The following is a 17,120-nucleotide window of genomic DNA, read 5'->3' as shown; positions in this document are numbered from 1 at the left end:
AATGGTGAGCTGGACTTTTATATGTCTGTGTACTTCTTCTTCTGGTATTACCCCTTTAATAAAAGCTCTTACTTATTCCGCTCAGGCTCCTTTTTTGCAGGAATTTGTCTTTTTTTGAGCAGAACCGTCTAAATTTTTTGCCGAGCTCGCGCGATGTACGGCGGGATGATTCCTATTTTACATATAGGGCGGGCTTCCTTCTTCCTGCTATCCCACAATTCCTTGCGGCGCTGCGTTACGTCGGCGCTGTGCGTGCCGCAAGATGGCGGCGGGGCGGTGCGGGGCGGACGGGGCCTAGTGAGGAAGAGGAGGAGGAGGAAGAAGAACCGCCACCCTCCGGGCCGCCCATGGCCTCGGAGCCGCCTCAGGAGCCTCGTCCCATCCGAGCAGCACCGCTACGAGACCGTTCTAAGGGCTGCTGAGAGCTGCAGCCCGGTTGTGTGGCTGTGGGTTGAGACCAGGCCTGTGTGTAGGCCCCACCATGTCCGAAGCTCAGCCCCATGGGCAGCACCCCCAGCCCAACCACACCGGGGCCGCTGGGGGAACCAATAGGGCCGGGAGGAACGCGGCCCTCAATCAGAACCCGTTAATTAACGTCCGAGACCGGCTGTTCCACGCGCTGTTCTTCAAGATGGCAGTGACCTACGCGAGGCTTTTCCCTCCTTCCTTCCGTCGGGTCTTCGAGTTCTTCGTGCTGCTCAAGGTGAGGCCAGCAGAACCTCTGTGTGCTCATCACACACGGCTGTGCTTATGGGGTTCTATTCCCTTTAGATACAGTCGGTGCACAGCTCTGTTTTATCACTGCTTCTTCATAATCAACGCCCTCAGCTGTGTGCCAGGTGTCCTCCCCATAAGGTGAAGCCTGTTTGTGTTTTTGCTGATGTAATTTGATTGGACTGAGTGGCAAAGCTGGGTTCTGCAGGGTCTGGAAGTTACAGCCTCCCCTATAGGAATCTGACTGCAGTATCCTGGTGCTGTGTGAGCTCAAGTGTTGCCCTGTGGCTTCCAGAGCTCATTGTGCCTCTCTAGGAATAAGAGAGGGGGACAAAGGAAAGGCAACTAGGTAACACAGGGTCTGGAAGTTACAGCCTCCCCTATGGGAATCAGAGTGCTGTATGAAGGGCAGCCTGGTGCTGTGTGAGGTGAAGTGTTGCCCTACATCTGCCAGAGCTCACTGTGTCCCTCTGTACCTATGGAAATAAGAGAGGGACACAAAGGAAAGGCAACTAGGTAACACAGAGTCTGGAAGTTACAGCCTGCCCTATGGGAATCAGAATGCAGAGTGCAGGGCAGCCTGGTGCTGTGTGAGGTCAAGTGTCTCCCAGAGCTCATTGTGTCCCTCAGTGCCTCTGGGAATAAGAGAGGGACACAAAGGAGAGGCAACTAGATAACAACATGATTCTTGTTCTATGGGGCTCTAAAATCCAGCCCCTGTATTGTACATGGGCACTCTTTTCTCCCTGCCCAATTCAGGTTTTGTCATGCCAGGAGAAATTCCTGCTGCCACCTGCTTTTAATTGAAGCACATTGAGGAAATTAAAGTATTCCCAGAGGAGATCTTTGCTTCTGCCCTTAGGGTTAGCAGGCAGCTGTGCTTTCAGCCTGCTTGTAGCTCTGTGTGAGGATAGTGGTGGGAAGCCACGCTGTGCTTGGCATTCTGGTGCTGCTCCTGGCTGCTTTCATCACCATTCCCCTTGCACCAGGGATCTGTTTTGGGATTACCTTCCTCATTGTTTTCCTATGCAGCTCACTGCAGATGTGATGTTACCAGCCTGTTTATTCATAACATATAGGTCAGAGTGCATGGCAAAGACAGGTACTGTAATCAAGAAGAGGCATCTTAATGCAGTTTAAAAGTGAATGCATGAAATGCAACCGTGCTGCTTACAGCTGTTCTTTGGAGCTTGAACTTTGGCCAGTGTTGGATAACTCCATTCTAGGAAACGGGTTTTATTAGTTCACTTTGTTTTGCTGTGACTTGGAGCTGAAAGCATCTTTCAATTAGGAATGAATTTGCTCCAGCCTGAAAGGTCTTTATAATGGAGCTCCCGTTGCTCATTGGTAGGCTGCATACTTTTAAAGCAAGCCATTTTGTTCTGATAATAACACTCCTTTGCATCCCAACTCCTGGTGTTGGTTCTTGCTGCTGCCTTGGGTGTGTTTGTGTGGTTGATACTTTAATGCTGAAACCCCATAGCCCAGAGCGTGGCTCTGTCCTGTTGGATGTGCCACAAACCCATATAGTCCTCTGCAGCCTTTTATTTTGAATACAGCAATGTTAATTCCATCATTAACGTCTGGCTGAGAGCAGAAATCAAACACAGATTGATCTGAGTGTTTTACGACCTTTCTGAATAAGCTCGGGTGGCCTTTCCTGGTGGTTGGGTTGTGTTGGCAGCAGATCAGTTGACAAAAACCCATCTGTGGATTGGCAGTTTTCTTCCAGGCAATGCTTTGAAATGAGGGAGAATTCAGTAGGGACTGAGTGGCAATTGGCCTGCTCTGTAGCTGTGCTGAATGCTGCTGGAGCTCGGAAGGAAATGCTGTGCCCTTATGCACATAGAGGCAAGGCAGGAGGCACTTTGCACATGGTTTTGTGCAAGTCAGCACTTCTTTGACCCTAGGCAGTGTATGTATTAACATGGCAGTGTGCCTCCTGGGTGGCAGCCAGCTGCACTCAGCCCCAGCACAGTGTGTTAATGGAGGAGTTTTGGTCAAAGGCACTTTGGGAGCTCTCAGTCCCGGGAAAAGCTTTAGGGCTTTTAGTGTTTAACCTCAGAAAGACGAGGTTTCAGCAGGTTAGCGAGGTATCAGAAGGACAAAGTACAAAGGGAGTGTTATATAAGCACTGGAGCTGGAAGAAAAGTTGATTTGGGGGCTGTTCTGCTGTTTGATGCAAATACAGTTAGGGTTAGAAAGCTTAAAGCCTCTCATCCACCTGCAGCTGTAGTATCTGCATGAAGAAGGGATGGCTGAAACTGGGCAGCCTATCAACGGGCAATGTTTGGTTGGGCTGACAATCTCTGCTTTGTTTCTTGCTGTTTGTAGGCTCTCTTTGTGCTCTTCATCCTGGCGTACATTCACATCGCCTTCTCCCGTTCACCCATCAACTGTTTGGAGCATGTGAGGGACAAATGGCCGCGTGATGGCATCCTGAGGGTGGAAATCCAGCGCAACTCCAGCCGGGCCCCCATCTTCCTGCAGTTCTGTGGTGCTGAGAAGTTCCCAGGAATGGTAGTTGAGCCCACGGCTGAGGAAGAGGAGGAGGAAGAAGAAGAAATGACTGTGGATATGTTTGAAAACAGCTCTATCAAGGTAAAGATGTGTTTCCTTGCGTGCACGAGGGGAGGGGAGAGTGGGTTTGGGCTGGTGCATATGCTGTGAGTGTGCTGTGGTCCCTCCGTGTGCCCTCAGTCGCTCAGAATCTGTGTGTGTTCCCTCAGTTTATCCTGCATTTCTTCCAACATCTTAAGGTAGAAGTTAAAGCCTGAGCAAACAGCCTTGTTTATATCTTCCTGTTGGTGGCCCAGGGCACAGAGGGAGCACAGGAGCCTGGAACTGACCTGGCTTCTAACCTGATCTCTTCTGCCACTGTTCCCCAACAGTTTGAGCTGGATATAGAGCCCAAGGTGTTCCTCAAGCCATCCCGGATGAGCAGCACCGAGGCGCTGGCCCACAACGAAAGCCAGGAGTTCTCATTTAGTGAAGCAGCCACTAAAGGTATGCAGCCTCTGCGGGAGACTGTGTCCGAGTTTGAGATGCTAGCCAGAGCAGGTAAAGACAACTTACATCCCTATCTATGCTCTTTCCTTTCCCTGCATCTTCCCTGCACTTCTCCTGGCTTCCCTGGGCTTGCACTTGGCATTGTCCCTTGGTTATCCCTGTTGCTTGAACCTGTGGTGAATCTTGTCACTCCTGACACCACATTTACAGCGCTGTGTTTCCTTCTGTTGGAGGGAGGCTGGGAGTTGGGTGGGTGCATCTGGGCTATAAAATTTGCTGGAGGTTTTTGGTCTGGCATCATGTTTCTGCAGCAATCAGTGCCAGGTATGTCAGATGAATGTAAACCTCCTTTTTCTGAGCAGTTGTGCATTTAATATCCTCTTGAGACCCGCAGGGATCCAACTCACAGCTCACATTCCTCACTGTATTAACAGTATTTTGGGTCCCCTGAGTCAACACCAGTGCCTGGAATAGCAAACTAATCCTGAAAGCCACCAAGCAAGTTTGAGTAGATTGCAAGATTGTGTTAATAGTCTGCCTCATTCGATATATTGTCCTGTTCTATCCTTGTTTCGTCATGACTTGAGCTGCTTACATTGAGGATTGTGAGCCTGGACATCACAACAGCACTGTTTCTTTGGTCTTGCAGAGTTTTGCTTGATGCTGATCCACAACTCATTAATCCTGTATTTGAGATCATTAAGTCTCTTAAGACTGGGCGATGTTTAAATATCTTTGGTGCAATACCTTAATTAACAATTGCTTAAGCTCTATAAGACAGTCACGTTGTACAATGTTGTGTGTGCTGACAGACTGTGCCTTGATTTGCAGAACACCAAACAGGAAATGATCCAGCAATGTGGTAGGAGAGAGAACTGTGCCCCTTCTTAATGTAGTTAGAAAATCCCATCTTGTTAGTGTTTTCTTTTAATCCAGCTCTTCTGTGCTGTAAGTACACCAAGCTGAACTCTTAGGGTGTGTTACTGTGATAAAATGATCTCTGGTACAAATGAAGTGATTCATGCATTGATACTTCCAACGCCTTATTTGCATTTGAGCTTAAAACCATTTCGTAGTGAAAAACTAAAAGCAAAACAAACACCAGAGCCTGTTTTCTTCTTGCTGACTGCCTGTTGAGTCTCCCTTCCCACCTTCTCTTGCAGTGTGGCCACAGGAAGAGTACATTGTGGAGTATTCCTTGGAGTATGGGTTCCTGCGCCTGTCCCAGAGCACGAGGCAGCGCCTCAGCATCCCTGTGATGGTGGTGACTTTGGGTGAGTGAGGGACCCAGCCCTGCCAGAGATGTGTCTGCAGAGATACCTGCGTGCTGGCAGCTCCCTTTCAAACTTCACACTTATCCCATCTCTTTAGTCTTGTGGGAACTGTTTATAACAGATGATGGCGCTCATTTTCCATGCAGGAGAGCTTTATGGAGCAGTTATTGCTTTAGCAGGTCACACCCTTTTCAAGAGGAGTGCTCTGAAATGCTGGAGCCTGTTCTGTTACCTGAGCCTTCACGTTACGTCTAGCATAGCTTTCTCACTGGAGAAAGAGCCAATATTAAATGCCTGTTTATTGACCTGGGCTTTCCAATTCACCTAGAGAAGTTCCTGCATGAGTAACTTATTGAAAGATTGTTTCTGGGCTTCATGTTTTACTTGCATCTGGGGTATTTTTACAAGCTGATCAGTGTACAGCAGAATACATGTACATGCTTCATGAGTGCCCAGAGCTGTTGGAGGGTGGGTGAGGTTCTGGGCCCCAGCAGCACCATGCAGAGTCCAGCTGGCTGCAGAAACATCTCTACCAGCCTCTGAGCTGCACACAGACTCATTCTGAGACCTGTTACTAGAGGGAAAGCCCTTTGTTACGGGGGCCGCAGTCCAAGCCCAGGAGATGAATCCCCTGTGTATGTATGGCAGTGGGGAGTATAACAGCCCAGATGGAATTCTTGAAGCCTGACTGGCATCAGCATTTTACCAGCGTGGCTATATTTGTCAGGGTGTGACATTTTGCTTCGCAGTCCTGCCCAGTTCAGTTACACTGCCAAAGGTTTGAGCGTAGTTGCAAGTCTGCTTTAAATGATGGGAAGACTGTGCTCACATTTAAAAAGGATAAAGGTTTAACTGCTCTGCTCTTCTGTTTAGATCCTACCAGGGATCAGTGCTTTGGGGACAGGTTCAGTCGTCTGTTGCTGGATGAGTTCCTGGGTTATGATGACATCCTGATGTCAAGTGTCAAAGCCTTAGCTGAAAATGAAGAAAACAAAGGTAAGAGTTGGAGCTCTTTAGTGAGTGCTGCTTTTCCACAGATGCATGAATGTCATCTTCTGACTTTGATTAATCTCTAACGCAGGGAGCAGCTCGCTGTGTTATGTAGGGCTGTTATTGCTGGGGACAAAATGAAACAGGAGAGAAGAGACATCTGCAGACGTGATTTCCTATGGCCTTATTGCGCTGCATAACAATAAGAGTGCAGCTGTGATGCAGTGCTGGCATAGATCTCAGACATTACAACCTGTTTTTTCAGAGGGCACTGGAAGTTTGCTCTTGTTCTGAGTTACTTACATGGGAATTGTGTGCTTTCTTTTTCCCTTTCTTTGTTCCCAGGTTTCCTTCGCAATGTGGTGTCTGGGGAGCACTATCGCTTTGTCAGCATGTGGATGGCCAGGACATCTTACCTGGCAGCCTTTGTCATCATGGTTATATTTGTAAGTTGGGAGGAGCTGGGCATTCCCTGAACTCTGAGCCCAACACACGGGCAAGGTTTGCTGTTAGAATAGAGGCCTGAGCTCACAGCTGCTTTTAAAGCTAAGCTGATGGAGTTCTGCTCTTCTTTCCCCCCTCCAAGTGTGGGTATTTCGAGTTCTAAAAGCAAAGAGCATATTGTGGCCAGTGAGAGAAGAAATGTGACTTTTCTCAGTCAAGCATTTTGAGCTACTGGGAGGAGCACAGATGCACAATAGGAAGAAACCTCCATTCCAGCTCTGCTGCTGTTTGGTTTGGCCTCTGCTCAAATATTCAAAATCAGTCTCTTTGCAAACAAATTCCTTACTTATAGCAGTGATATGAAGATTAATTGCTGTTTGTGAAGTCCTAATTACTCTTAGAGAAATTGGCCCATGTAGCTCAAACTAACAAATATAGGAAATGCACAGAACATTACGAGTCCGAGCTTGCCTGCCTGAGCCTCTGCTGTGTTGTGTTTCTGATAGTGGCTTCTATTCTCCTGTTTCAGACTCTGTCTGTTTCGATGCTCTTACGTTACTCACACCATCAGATCTTTGTCTTCATTGGTAGGTATTTTCTGTGTCATTTGGGGGCATCACAGTGCTCTGAATGTGGACTGATGTAGGGGTTGGAGGGTTCCTTGGCCTGGTGTTCTCTTTGCATTACACTGTTTTCCTTCTTGCAGTTGACCTATTACAGATGCTGGAAATGAACATGACAATTGCATTCCCTGCAGCTCCCCTGCTCACTGTTATTCTGGCTCTAGTAGGTAAGGACATGCTCACCTCTTGTATTTGTGCTGCAAGTCCCTTTGGGATCTGTAGGAGGTATAATTCCCTTCTCTGACCTGGTCACAGCAGATGGTTGATGTGTCTGCCCTTCACAAGGTGGAAGGCTCTGGGATTTGATGGCACAGTGAGCAGCATTGTCAATCCGAGTCCCCTGGAGAAGCAGTTGATTTGAGAATCACATAAACTGAAGCTTTGTTTGTTTCAGATTCATGCTTTGTGTAACCACATTCCATTAGCATAATTTGGGATTTAAAGAAACAACCAAAACCACTGGGCTCTCTGCTGTCCAGAGCCAGCCTGTGTAGTGACTTCAGCCACTGCTTGCTTGACCTCAGCTGTTGTTTTCAACAGAGATCTTTCTTTTCCTGCTCTGCTTTTTGCCATGCAATCACGCAGACTTTTGTTGCAGTGCAACCGTGCCCTGCAGTGTGCTGATGTCAGGTCCTTCTCTGTCCTGTAGGTATGGAGGCCATTATGTCAGAGTTCTTCAATGACACCACGACTGCGTTTTACATCATCCTCATCGTGTGGCTGGCTGACCAGTATGATGCCATCTGTTGCCACACCAATACGAGTAAGAGGCATTGGCTCAGGTAAGAGACCTTCCCTCCTTGCAGCTCCCAGTCTCTGGTGGGATCCTTCTTTACATCTCCAGCTGGAGGGGGAGGACTTTCACTTCTGTGTATCACTTTGGGAGCTGCCCTATATGTCAGTGGGTCCAAAGTGCAACTTATTTCTACTTTAGGTCTCTAGCATGACTGTCAGGATTCACCCCTCCCCTTTGTTTGGCTCAGCTGGAGACCTGCTCACATTGAAGCCATGCTAATTACACACTAATGGGAGTCTGCAGTCCCTGTGCAAAATGCACCAGCTCAAAATAGAGTTATGACCAGAAAGAAGCTCAGGTCTTCCCCTTCTGCTGATGTATCCTGATATTTACTGCTTTTCTGTGTGCAGGTTCTTTTATCTGTACCACTTTGCCTTCTATGCCTATCACTATCGATTCAACGGGCAGTACAGCAGCCTGGCTCTGGTCACCTCATGGCTGTTCATTCAGGTGAGTATCTGCTGTTCCTGCTAATATTGATGCACCCACATATAGGGGGCAGATGCCATCCTGTGAGATGCAAACGTGGAACCGAAGGTGGGTCAGAGGGAAATGCCTTTAGCTTCACTCTCACCCTACAAAGAAAGGGGAGCTGTACTCCATCACCTGTCTGCAGAGCTCTTGGAGTTGCTCTTCAGAAATCCCTCTAATAGAAGGGATAAATCTTGGCAGAATTTCAGATAAGTTCTTAAAAAGGGCATCCAAATTCTCTGGTTACTGTCTTTACGTAGGGATGATGGAATAGTTTTGCGAGGTGTTTCTAGGCTTGCTATTGAGTGATTCCTTTCCCTTTACCACCCTCCAGCATTCAATGATTTACTTCTTCCACCACTATGAGCTGCCAGCCATCCTCCGACAGATCAGAATCCAGGAGATGCTGCTGCAGAACCAGCAGGTGGGTCAGGGCACCCAAACGACTCTCCAAGACAACCTCAACAACAACACTACCCCAGCTGGGGCAGAGGTGGGCAGCCACCGGCCCCACCTGGCTGCTGGCCCCTCTGAAGAGAGCAGCAGCCCAGCAGCTCTGGCTCCTGGTGAGGCCTCCAGTGTCATCAGCACCGCCGCAGCCTCTTCTGTTGGGAGCGACCTGAACTGGGTTGCTGAGACAGCTGCCATCGTCACGGAGGCCTCATTTCTTTCTGACCTGAGCTCTTCTCTCCTGGAGCCAAATGTGGTGCACGAAGCTGTGGCTGCTGGGAGCCCTCAGGATGCTGCTGCTGCTGCTGCTGCCTCTAGTTTGGTCGCACGCATCAGGGTGAGCAGCGACCACCCGGACACTGCTGTGGGCTCCATCACCATTGAGGTCACTTCAGCATCTGTGGTTGCTGCTGCAGATGGTCCCACTGCTGCAGCTTCACCCCCCATCTCTGTGCAGGAGGATGGGGCCTCCATCCCCAGCCCTTCCCCTGCTGATGAGCAGACTGAGGCTGTGGAGAGCTCGGACAGCCAAGCAAAACCCAGTGGCAAGAACTGCATTGCGAATGGCAGTGTGGCAGAATCCCCTCCAGCCTTTGTGGACAACACTGATCAGGACAAACTCTTGGGCTGCACTCTTGGGGACCGGGGGGAAAGCGGCCCTTGCCCAGCACCAGCAGATAGTACAGCCAGCTCCAGGCCTTGCTCGGAGCCAGACTTAAGGAGCCTGTCTTGAGTCCTTGTTATTGTCACTCTGGACTGCCAGGAAGGCATTTGGATTTCGTTTGTTACTATTTCTCACTTCACCATCATCCTTAACCCATGAATTCCTCTTAACGGAGGCAGAGCAGCTGGGACAGAGAGAAGATGCTGCAGTGAACTCCCCAGAGAACAGCACACATGTGCATGTATGAGGCTGGCACACATGGGACTGCTCAGGGCCAGATTCTCCCTGCAGTGAGGAGAGAGTAAGGGCACGTTTGCTCCCTCTGCCTGCAAGGCACTGGGGGATCCCTGTGCCACAGCTGAGGCTGTGGGTGAGCAGGCTGGCTGTCATTGTGCTGTCACAGCTCTTCTTTGCCCCTTGAGGTTGTGTTGCAGTCCGGTTGTTGCTTGCAAACATGAGCTGATTTGTGACAAACCATGTGTGTGCACAGTGACCTTCTGGTTAGAATAGCAGCTGTGGGTGAGCAGGGAGAGCATCTTCAGCCACACCTGGGAGAGCAACCAGCAGCCAAGGACAAACAAATCACCTTCCCTTTTGTAGGGGGAAAAGAAGCTCAGTACCTCCCTTCAACACTGGAGCTGCTCACAGCAGAGCAAAGCTGGGTAATAACCAAAGCAGAAACTGCATTTTAGCCCCATTTCTTTTTTCTCCTGACATTCAGCTTCCTTTAGTCAATGGGTTTTGGGGGGGTGGGAGAGGAGAAGTGTGTCCAGGTCCAGCTTAGAGCATCCACCCAAGGAAGGACGCATTTGCACGTGGAAGCAGTAAAGGATTTATTCAACCCTGGAGGAATTCTGTCCCCTTGTGGCTCTGCAAGACCCTGGTGAGTTTGGCCCCTCTTTGGTGCATCAAGTGGGAGCTCCTGCTATGCCAAAGGCAAATGGTACCAATAATATCCTCTGGGAGCTGACATGTAGCCTCAGTGTCTGTTTGGAGGAGGAGGAGGAGGAGGACAGCAGCTCTGTCTCTGTACAGCTCTGCTTTGGGCACCTGCAGCTGCAGGTGAGGCTGGTTGTTTTTCAGTGCCTTGTCCCTTCAACGGGACACGTTTGTGTTTTGAGATCAGCCCCATCCCTGAGGTGAGGTTGGCATCGTGTTGGCTCAGCTGTCGCGTCAGGTGGTTTAGCAAAGAACCAAAACACTAAAGAGAAATTTCAGCTAACTAACTTGCCCTCATTTCCTTGGCAGCAGAGATGAAGCTTGGATTCATGCCCCAGGGCTCCATTGGACCCAGATGTGGGAGGGTAGGACTTTAAACCTGCAGGTAGAGCAGAGCAATGCAGGAGAGTGGCACATCTGCAGGGCTGGGGGGAGAGAAGCTCAGGGAGAAACAAGCTTGGAGCAGGTAGGGGGTTGTTTGTGCTCTGCAGGGTCCTCCCAGCAGCATCATTGTGCCCTTAGAGGTGCTGCTGCCTTGGCTTCCACCAGGGCTGGGTTTCTATGTTGTCAATGTGGGGACTCTAAGCCCTCTGGCTTCATTTTCTCTGCCTTTCCCACATGGGTCCCCTCCTATTTCTTTGTCATTTTGACTCAATGAGCCCTGGGTGCTGCTCTGGGGCTGGGCAGCATGACAAGGCTCCTGGGCATGGGATGTGCCAGGGTGCAAGGAGTGACCATAGGCTTCTAAGAGGAGAAGGGTGGGTGGGAAAGGGGGAAGGTGGGAAAACAAACCAAAATCATATGATGAATGAGGAAGTAGAGTTCATTCTATTTAATGTACAAAATGTGTTTGTATATAATAATAAATATTATATCTAACAGCTGTTTGGTGCTGCTCTCGTGTCCTGCTATACGGGGCTCTGCTGGAAGGTGATGTGAAGATCCTGGAGCAGGGCTGAACCCCCACTGCTGTGCTCAGGGCTGCAGGGAGTACAGATGTGCCTATGGCATCCCTGGCTGTTACAGCTGCTCCTCATCTCTTGCATTTTGGCCTCAGTTCTTTGCTGCCTCGGAGGGAGGTGAGTGCACCACTGTGCAGCCCGAGGAATGGCCAGCAGTGCTGATGTCTGTCCCTCTGCCCCAAGGGGCTGCACTCTCTGGTTGTAGCTCCAGAGCTCAGTGTGATGTCAGCTCCCTGCTGCCTCCATTCCGACGCTTGGGATCTCAGCCCTGACCCTGGGGCTGCTCCTTCCTCCTGGGCTCGGAGCGTGGGGGTCTCGTGTGGCTGCTGAGCCCCATAGGCTGCTGTGCCGGGGCAGGGCTGGGACCTGACCATGGGGCAGAGCTGTCAGCTGTGCTCTGCTGTTGTCACAGTGCAGCTGGAAGAGAAAACACAGGTTTGGTTGTTCTCCTATTAACACGCTTCAAACCCCCCCGTACTCACCTGTCCTCCTGCCTTTGCTCTGCGCCCAGGCTCCTCGTTGTACCCAACGCTGACACCAACTCGCTTTTCCTCAGCAGTGCCGCACGGAGCTGCTCCCTCATCGCCTCGATCTTCTCCTCCAGCTCCCTCAGCTCGCTCTCACCCCCTGCCCGCTCCCCCTGCACCAACCCATTGCTGGGAGGCTCTGGGGGTCCCTCGGTGGGGTCCAGCTGGAAGCGCACCCTGCGCGTCTCCTTCCGTCCGGCTGCTGGGTTCTGTTGGGGGCTTTGCCTGGGGGGAGCCCCCAACAGGGGGATTGGGGTTAAGGCTGAGAGGGTCCTCTGACACCCCAGGGCTATGGAGGGGGGTGGGCTGCCTTTACCACGCTTTACCTCCGCTCCAGGCTCAGCTTCGGCCTCCTCTGCTCCTCTGTGCCCATGTTGAGAGCGCGGTGGATTTTCTGCGGGCCACAAGGAGGGGTGATAAAGGAGATGGAGGGGTTGTGGGAGTGAGGAAGGCAGCCCTGCCCTCCTCTTCCTCACCTGGCTGGTGTGCAACCAGTAGCTGAATCGCTTCTGGCGGCGGATGCGGGGCAGGATGAGGCGGTAGAAAGCGTGTTCCCCCAACGAGGTGAGCAGCGCTCCGCCCAGCCCGATGCACAGCAGCACGAACAGCCCCGAGAAATGGTAAATACCCATCTGCAGGGTCTGTGGGATGGATGGGGTCGGCAGTGTAAAGGGGATGGGACACCAGCAGAGACCCCCCACCCCCCGAGCCCGGCTGCCCCACCTCAGTGACAGCAAAGACGCGCTTGCCGCAGGGCACCATGCGGTACCACTTGTCGTGCAGCAGGTCCATGAATCCGGCTGATTTGTAGCGGCTGATGAACTCTGACAGCTTGGAGGTCAGCGGTGAGTGCTGCGGGAGGCCGATGCCGTAGCCTGGCCCCCACAAACAGGGGAGTAAAGAGGCAGTGCTGGGACTGAGGTGCATCCCTCAATAGCCAGAGACCCCCACCCCTGCAGCCCCAGTGCTGTGCACCTGCCCACCTTCAATAGCAAAAGGCTTCCCCACGGTGAGCAGCTTGCAGTCGGAGTCGATGGACACCTCGTAGTCCAGCAGAGACTTATCCATGATGAAGGCATTGAGCTTGGGGGGTTCCGTCCTGCATCAATGCTGGGGGCTCAGTGGGTGGGGGATCACAGAGAGGGGGGAACAGGAGGGTCCCCCTCCCCCCAGTGCCCCTGACCCTCACTTGAGCATGGTGACGCCATCGGGAGTGGTGGGGACGTTGTAACGCCACATGTGCCCGTGCATTTCAGGGAAGCTCTTCTTAATGTATTCCTCAGCGCTGCTCTCCCATACAGTGCCAAAGCGGAAGCCTTGTGAGGGGTGGTGCAGCTGCAAAGGGCACCATGGCATCAGAACCCCCCCTATGGGGCGAGGGCACCAGGCAGGAGGGGTCGAGACCCCCTCAGCCCAGCGGAGCTCCCACCTTGGGGTCGTGGATGCCCGAGAGCTCCTCAAAAGTCTTCTCTCCCACCATGACGGCTGCCAGGTTGGCCGTGTAGCTGGAGAGCACCAGGAGGCAGAAGATGGCCCAGAGGTTCATAAGGAAGCGGCCGGTGCAGCATTTGGGTGTCTTGCTGGAGACGGTGCGCCCAAAGAGGATGGCATAGCAGAGGTTGAGGGCCGAGGAGTAGGAGAAGATCTTCATGCGGTTGCGGCCGTGGGGGGTCATTCCATAGGGGCTCTTCCACTCGTAAAGGGTGAGGAAGAGTGCGGTCATGTGCAGGGCCACGAAGATGCCCACCCATGTGGTCCAGTGCAGGGGCCACATGAAGGCCCCAATGGGTGACGCCGTGTCCTTGGTCCTCACCAGGATGCCCAAGCTGGTGGAGAAGAAGGGGCTGGTGAAGTCGATGACTTTGCTGCGTGCTGAGTTGATGCTGAAGGAGGTGACGGCCATGTGGGCCGTGCCGCTGAGCAGGTCCCCCACCAGCCCCGTCCAGCGCCCGTTCTTCCACGCTCCATATTTCCCATCTCCCACAATGTAGAGCTCGAAGTCGAAGGGCACATCCTCAGCCAGCCGCTCCAGCAGGTCAATGCAATACCCATAGCAGCACTTCTTGTACTCCCGCGGCACAGACCCATTCTCAGAGCTCAGCTCCTCAAACAGTGCATCCAGCACAGCCGAGTCGTTGGTGCCGGGATCCAAGCAGAGCTGCCCAGCGGGGCAACTTCCATCCTCATCCACCTCCCGCGTGAAGACGAAGGGATGCTCCACCAGCGTCACCACCCGCAGCCGCGCACGCGTGCCGCCGTTCCCCTCGTGTAGGGCTTTATGCTGGAGGTGGCTGTGCCATGCGCCCTCCTCCAGCCGCAGCTTGCCGTGCTGCCACGTGCCCACTGTCACCCAGGCAGGCTGTCCTTGCAGGTCACGCTGGAGGCTCCACACACGGTACTGCTGCTCCGTCTGCACCCGCGTCCCATCCTGCACCCGCACCAACCCCGTCTGCCCGTGGAAGGAGGTGTTGGATAGGAACCTGCAAGGAGGAACAGGTCATGGAGGGGGTCTTTGCTTGGAGGGATGGGCAGGGGGTACTGCAGTATGATGCTCACCGGGACAAGAAGCTCCCTGAGGACTCGGTGCCATCCCCGCTGCCGTCATTGCAGTTCATCATGGGGGGGTTGAGCACAAGGTCGGGGCGCACAGCGGCGGCGCTGCCCACAGCGCGGGTCACCAGCTCCACTGCATCGCGCACAAAGGCCTCCAACGGTGCAGCTCCCACCTCCCCAAAGGCCAGCAGCCCCATGGGCAGCCCCTCGCCCTGCAGCTCGGCAGCGTGCAGTGGGGAGCCCAGCACCCAGCGCACCTCCTGCGCCCGCAGCCCCGCACGCTCTGCTGCCCTGAAGAGCCTCCGTGCGCGCCTCAAGTCACAGCCCAGCACCAGCGCGGGGCCGGAGAGGGCTCCAAGGTGCTCCCGGTGCTGCCGCAAGCACCGCTCAGCCCTGGGTTCATGCAGGCAGCGGAGGTCCAGCACAGTGTGCAGGGAGAGCTGTGCGTGGTGGAGGAAAGCGGTGACATCCCAGGGGCGGCACAGCAGCAGCGTGGCCTCGCGCCACTCGTGGGCCTGCAGGATGCTCGCCAGCACCTCTGCCAGCGTCTCCAGTGAGCTCTGCCGGTCCATGTGGAAGTGGAAGGGGCTCTGTGGGCACACAGGGCAGTGGGAGACCCTCAGTCTGTCCCACCCCACTCCCAGCTCCGCTCCCCAGCAGCAGCATGGGCTGAGGCCATAGTTTCCCCCCAGCTCCCAGCTGCTGATGCAGCACTGCAGGCGTGCGGAGCCCATGAATGTGGTGCAGTGCTGAGGAGCAGCTCCCTGTGCTCCGGATGGAGGGTGGGGGCTGCCAGCACCATGGGCTGTGTGCGGCCCCAGCCCTGAGCAGACAAGGTGAGGATGCAGCCAGCACTGAGGGAGGCACAGCCAATGTGTGCTGGGCCATGGAGACCCAGCAATGGAGCAGAGCTGTGGCTGAGCCCTACAACAGGTGAAAGAACCTAAATGCTCCTGAGAGTACAAAGGGAATAACAGCCCCAAGTGGATGGGGTCTGACTCCAAAGAGGGTTGGCTAAAGGAAGGGAGGGGAGCAAATCCACCCCCAAGGGTACAGGGTTGAGGCTCAGCTCAGCTGTGAAGGGGAGGGGGTGGACATCACACATTCTAGGCTACCTTGGTCTAGGAAGTGGGATTGGGTTGGGACAGAGCTGTGATGGGACTGGGACAGAGCCAGGATAAGGGTGGGATGGGGTCTGGGATGAAGCTGAGGAGCCCTGAGTGACCCCTCCAGGATGGGGGCCACGATATTGCCGGGATAGAGAGGAGATGAGAACCAGGATAAGGGATGAGATTGGGGGCTGGGATGAGGTCTGGGACGGTGCCGAGATGGGGATGGAGGTAGGCAGGGATCGGGGTGGGATGGAGCCGGGGGATGATGGTGCAAAGGAGACGGGACGAGAAGAGAGCGGAGAAGGGATGCGGGGCCGGGGCGGAGCGCTGCGGGTCCCGTCGGGTCGGACACTCACCTGAGCTCGGAACGGCGGAGCGCGGCCGCTCCCGACGACGCTGACGAAGGGAACGCGCAGAGCAGCGGCGAAGAAATCGATCTGGAGCAGCTCACGACGGGATCGGGGCACGGCCAACACCGCAGCCACCCCGCGCCCCAGCAGCGCCCCGCACAGCCACCGCAACAGCGACACCGGGTCCCGCACAGCAGGACCGCCCGCCACCACCTCCAGGCTGCGGTTGTACGGCAGCACCGCCCCGAGACCCCCCCCGGGACCCCCCTCGGACAACGCAGAGCGGACGGGGCCGGGGGAGGAGGAGGGAAGCAGCGCTCCTAAGCGCACGGCGGGGCCGAGCCGGGTCGGACCGCGGCAGGGATGCGGGTGTCCCCCCGCAGCCCCCAGAGCGGCCGCCAGCAGCCACAGCGCCCGCAGCCCCTCCATGGGGCCCCGCGTTGAGCCCGTCGGGCCGGGACGGGGCGGGATGGGGCGGGACGGGGGCGGGGGCTGCTCGGTTCGGTGGGGCGGGACGGGACCCGCAGCTCCGAGTGCGGTGGGGGGGAGCGGAGCCGCACGGAGGACACCCGTGCCCCGCCCGCCCCGCAGCATCCCTGGGAATGGGATGGAGGGGACCCCCCCGATCCCCCCTGTTCCATCCTGGAGCTGTTGCGGGGTAAAGCGGAGACCCCCGAAAATGAGGCTCGATGTGATGCGGTGCGAGGGGAGCTCGATGCCAGAACGCTGCGCTGCCGGGGAGACGGGGAGGGAGAGGCTGCACTATATTAATAAGGAAAAGAAAACGAGCGAGAAAGCCAAGGAGCAGCTGGCAATAAAAATATTGATCACCAGACAAATGTAATGAGTCAGAGCTAATGAGTTTCCTTAGCGGAGATCAGAGCGGGGGAGGGGGGGGAAGCTGGGACAGCCCTGGCAAGGAGCAGCCCCGCAACCCACGACCCCCATGTGAGCCCCAGACCCCCATATAAGCCCCCGACCCCCATTATATGGGGCTTATAGCCCCCGACGTGCGGTGCCCGAGTGGGAGAGCTCGAAGCAATGCAGCCCCAGGCTCTGCGTGCTGCTCCGTGCTGCAGCTGATCGATGCCCATCCAAAATGTCATAAGGAAAGCAAGGAGCAAGAAGGGGGGGGAAAAGGAAAGAGTAATGTGGCTGATTAAACTAAAAGCATTATCTAAACGAGCTGGCATGAGAGCGAGCTGCACGGCCACACTTGTGTTATTAAAGTGCACTTTCAAT

The 17,120-nt window shown here is 54.2% G+C and overlaps 2 protein-coding genes across 4 annotated transcripts; one reads left to right on the top strand and one right to left on the bottom strand.

Annotated features, from left to right (window-relative positions):
* Window positions 1–237: 237 nt before the first annotated feature.
* On the top strand, window positions 238–11,255 carry TMEM259 (transmembrane protein 259). 2 transcript variants are annotated; one of them, XM_015886297.3, is made up of 11 exons: window positions 238–703; window positions 3,049–3,315; window positions 3,606–3,720; window positions 4,887–4,997; window positions 5,871–5,993; window positions 6,333–6,433; window positions 6,961–7,018; window positions 7,138–7,221; window positions 7,704–7,836; window positions 8,201–8,300; window positions 8,656–11,255. In XM_015886297.3, the coding sequence occupies exons 1-11, from the start codon at window positions 482–484 to the stop codon at window positions 9,502–9,504; spliced, it is 2,163 nt and encodes a 720-aa protein (XP_015741783.2). In that variant the 5' UTR covers window positions 238–481; the 3' UTR covers window positions 9,505–11,255. The 2 variants fall into 2 exon arrangements, with proteins under 2 accessions (XP_015741783.2, XP_015741782.2); XM_015886296.3 differs by having other exon boundaries at window positions 3,606–3,774.
* On the bottom strand, window positions 11,192–16,620 carry GRIN3B (glutamate ionotropic receptor NMDA type subunit 3B). Of its 2 annotated transcripts, none has more exons than XM_032441026.2 (10): window positions 15,885–16,620; window positions 14,420–15,006; window positions 13,293–14,343; window positions 13,053–13,198; window positions 12,847–12,962; window positions 12,587–12,738; window positions 12,340–12,504; window positions 12,190–12,257; window positions 11,819–12,088; window positions 11,192–11,753 (listed from the first exon to the last, which is right to left on the bottom strand). In XM_032441026.2, exons 1-10 carry the CDS (start codon window positions 16,470–16,472, stop codon window positions 11,723–11,725), a joined length of 3,174 nt encoding a protein of 1,057 aa, XP_032296917.2. In that variant the 5' UTR covers window positions 16,473–16,620; the 3' UTR covers window positions 11,192–11,722. The 2 variants fall into 2 exon arrangements, with proteins under 2 accessions (XP_032296917.2, XP_015741771.2); XM_015886285.3 differs by having other exon boundaries at window positions 11,192–11,702.
* Between the last annotated feature and the right edge of the window lie 500 nt (window positions 16,621–17,120).

The sequence above is a fragment of the Coturnix japonica genome, chromosome 16 (assembly GCF_054131305.1).
Source record: "Coturnix japonica strain WE chromosome 16, WE-NBRP24, whole genome shotgun sequence".
In the NCBI taxonomy this organism is placed as follows: domain Eukaryota; kingdom Metazoa; phylum Chordata; class Aves; order Galliformes; family Phasianidae; genus Coturnix; species Coturnix japonica.
Note: the sequence above shows the minus strand (reverse complement) of the source record. Positions and strands in the feature narration are given on the sequence as shown.

What these genes read in the sequence shown, in the direction of transcription:
- TMEM259 (XM_015886296.3), top strand. Translation starts at nt 482, where the DNA reads ATGTCCGAAGCTCAGCCCCATGGGCAGCACCCCCAGCCCAACCACACC. An exon ending in TTGAAAACAGCTCTATCAAG is followed by an intron (nt 3,316 to 3,605) that starts GTAAAGATGTGT and finishes GTTCCCCAACAG; the next exon opens with TTTGAGCTGGATATAGAGCC. An exon ending in TTGTCATCATGGTTATATTT is followed by an intron (nt 6,434 to 6,960) that starts GTAAGTTGGGAG and finishes CTCCTGTTTCAG; the next exon opens with ACTCTGTCTGTTTCGATGCT.
- GRIN3B (XM_015886285.3), bottom strand. Translation starts at nt 16,472, where the DNA reads ATGCTGCGGGGCGGGCGGGGCACGGGTGTCCTCCGTGCGGCTCCGCTC. An exon ending in GATGGCGTCACCATGCTCAA is followed by an intron (nt 12,963 to 13,052) that starts GTGAGGGTCAGG and finishes GCATTGATGCAG; the next exon opens with GACGGAACCCCCCAAGCTCA. An exon ending in GAAGCCTTTTGCTATTGAAG is followed by an intron (nt 12,739 to 12,846) that starts GTGGGCAGGTGC and finishes TGTGGGGGCCAG; the next exon opens with GCTACGGCATCGGCCTCCCG.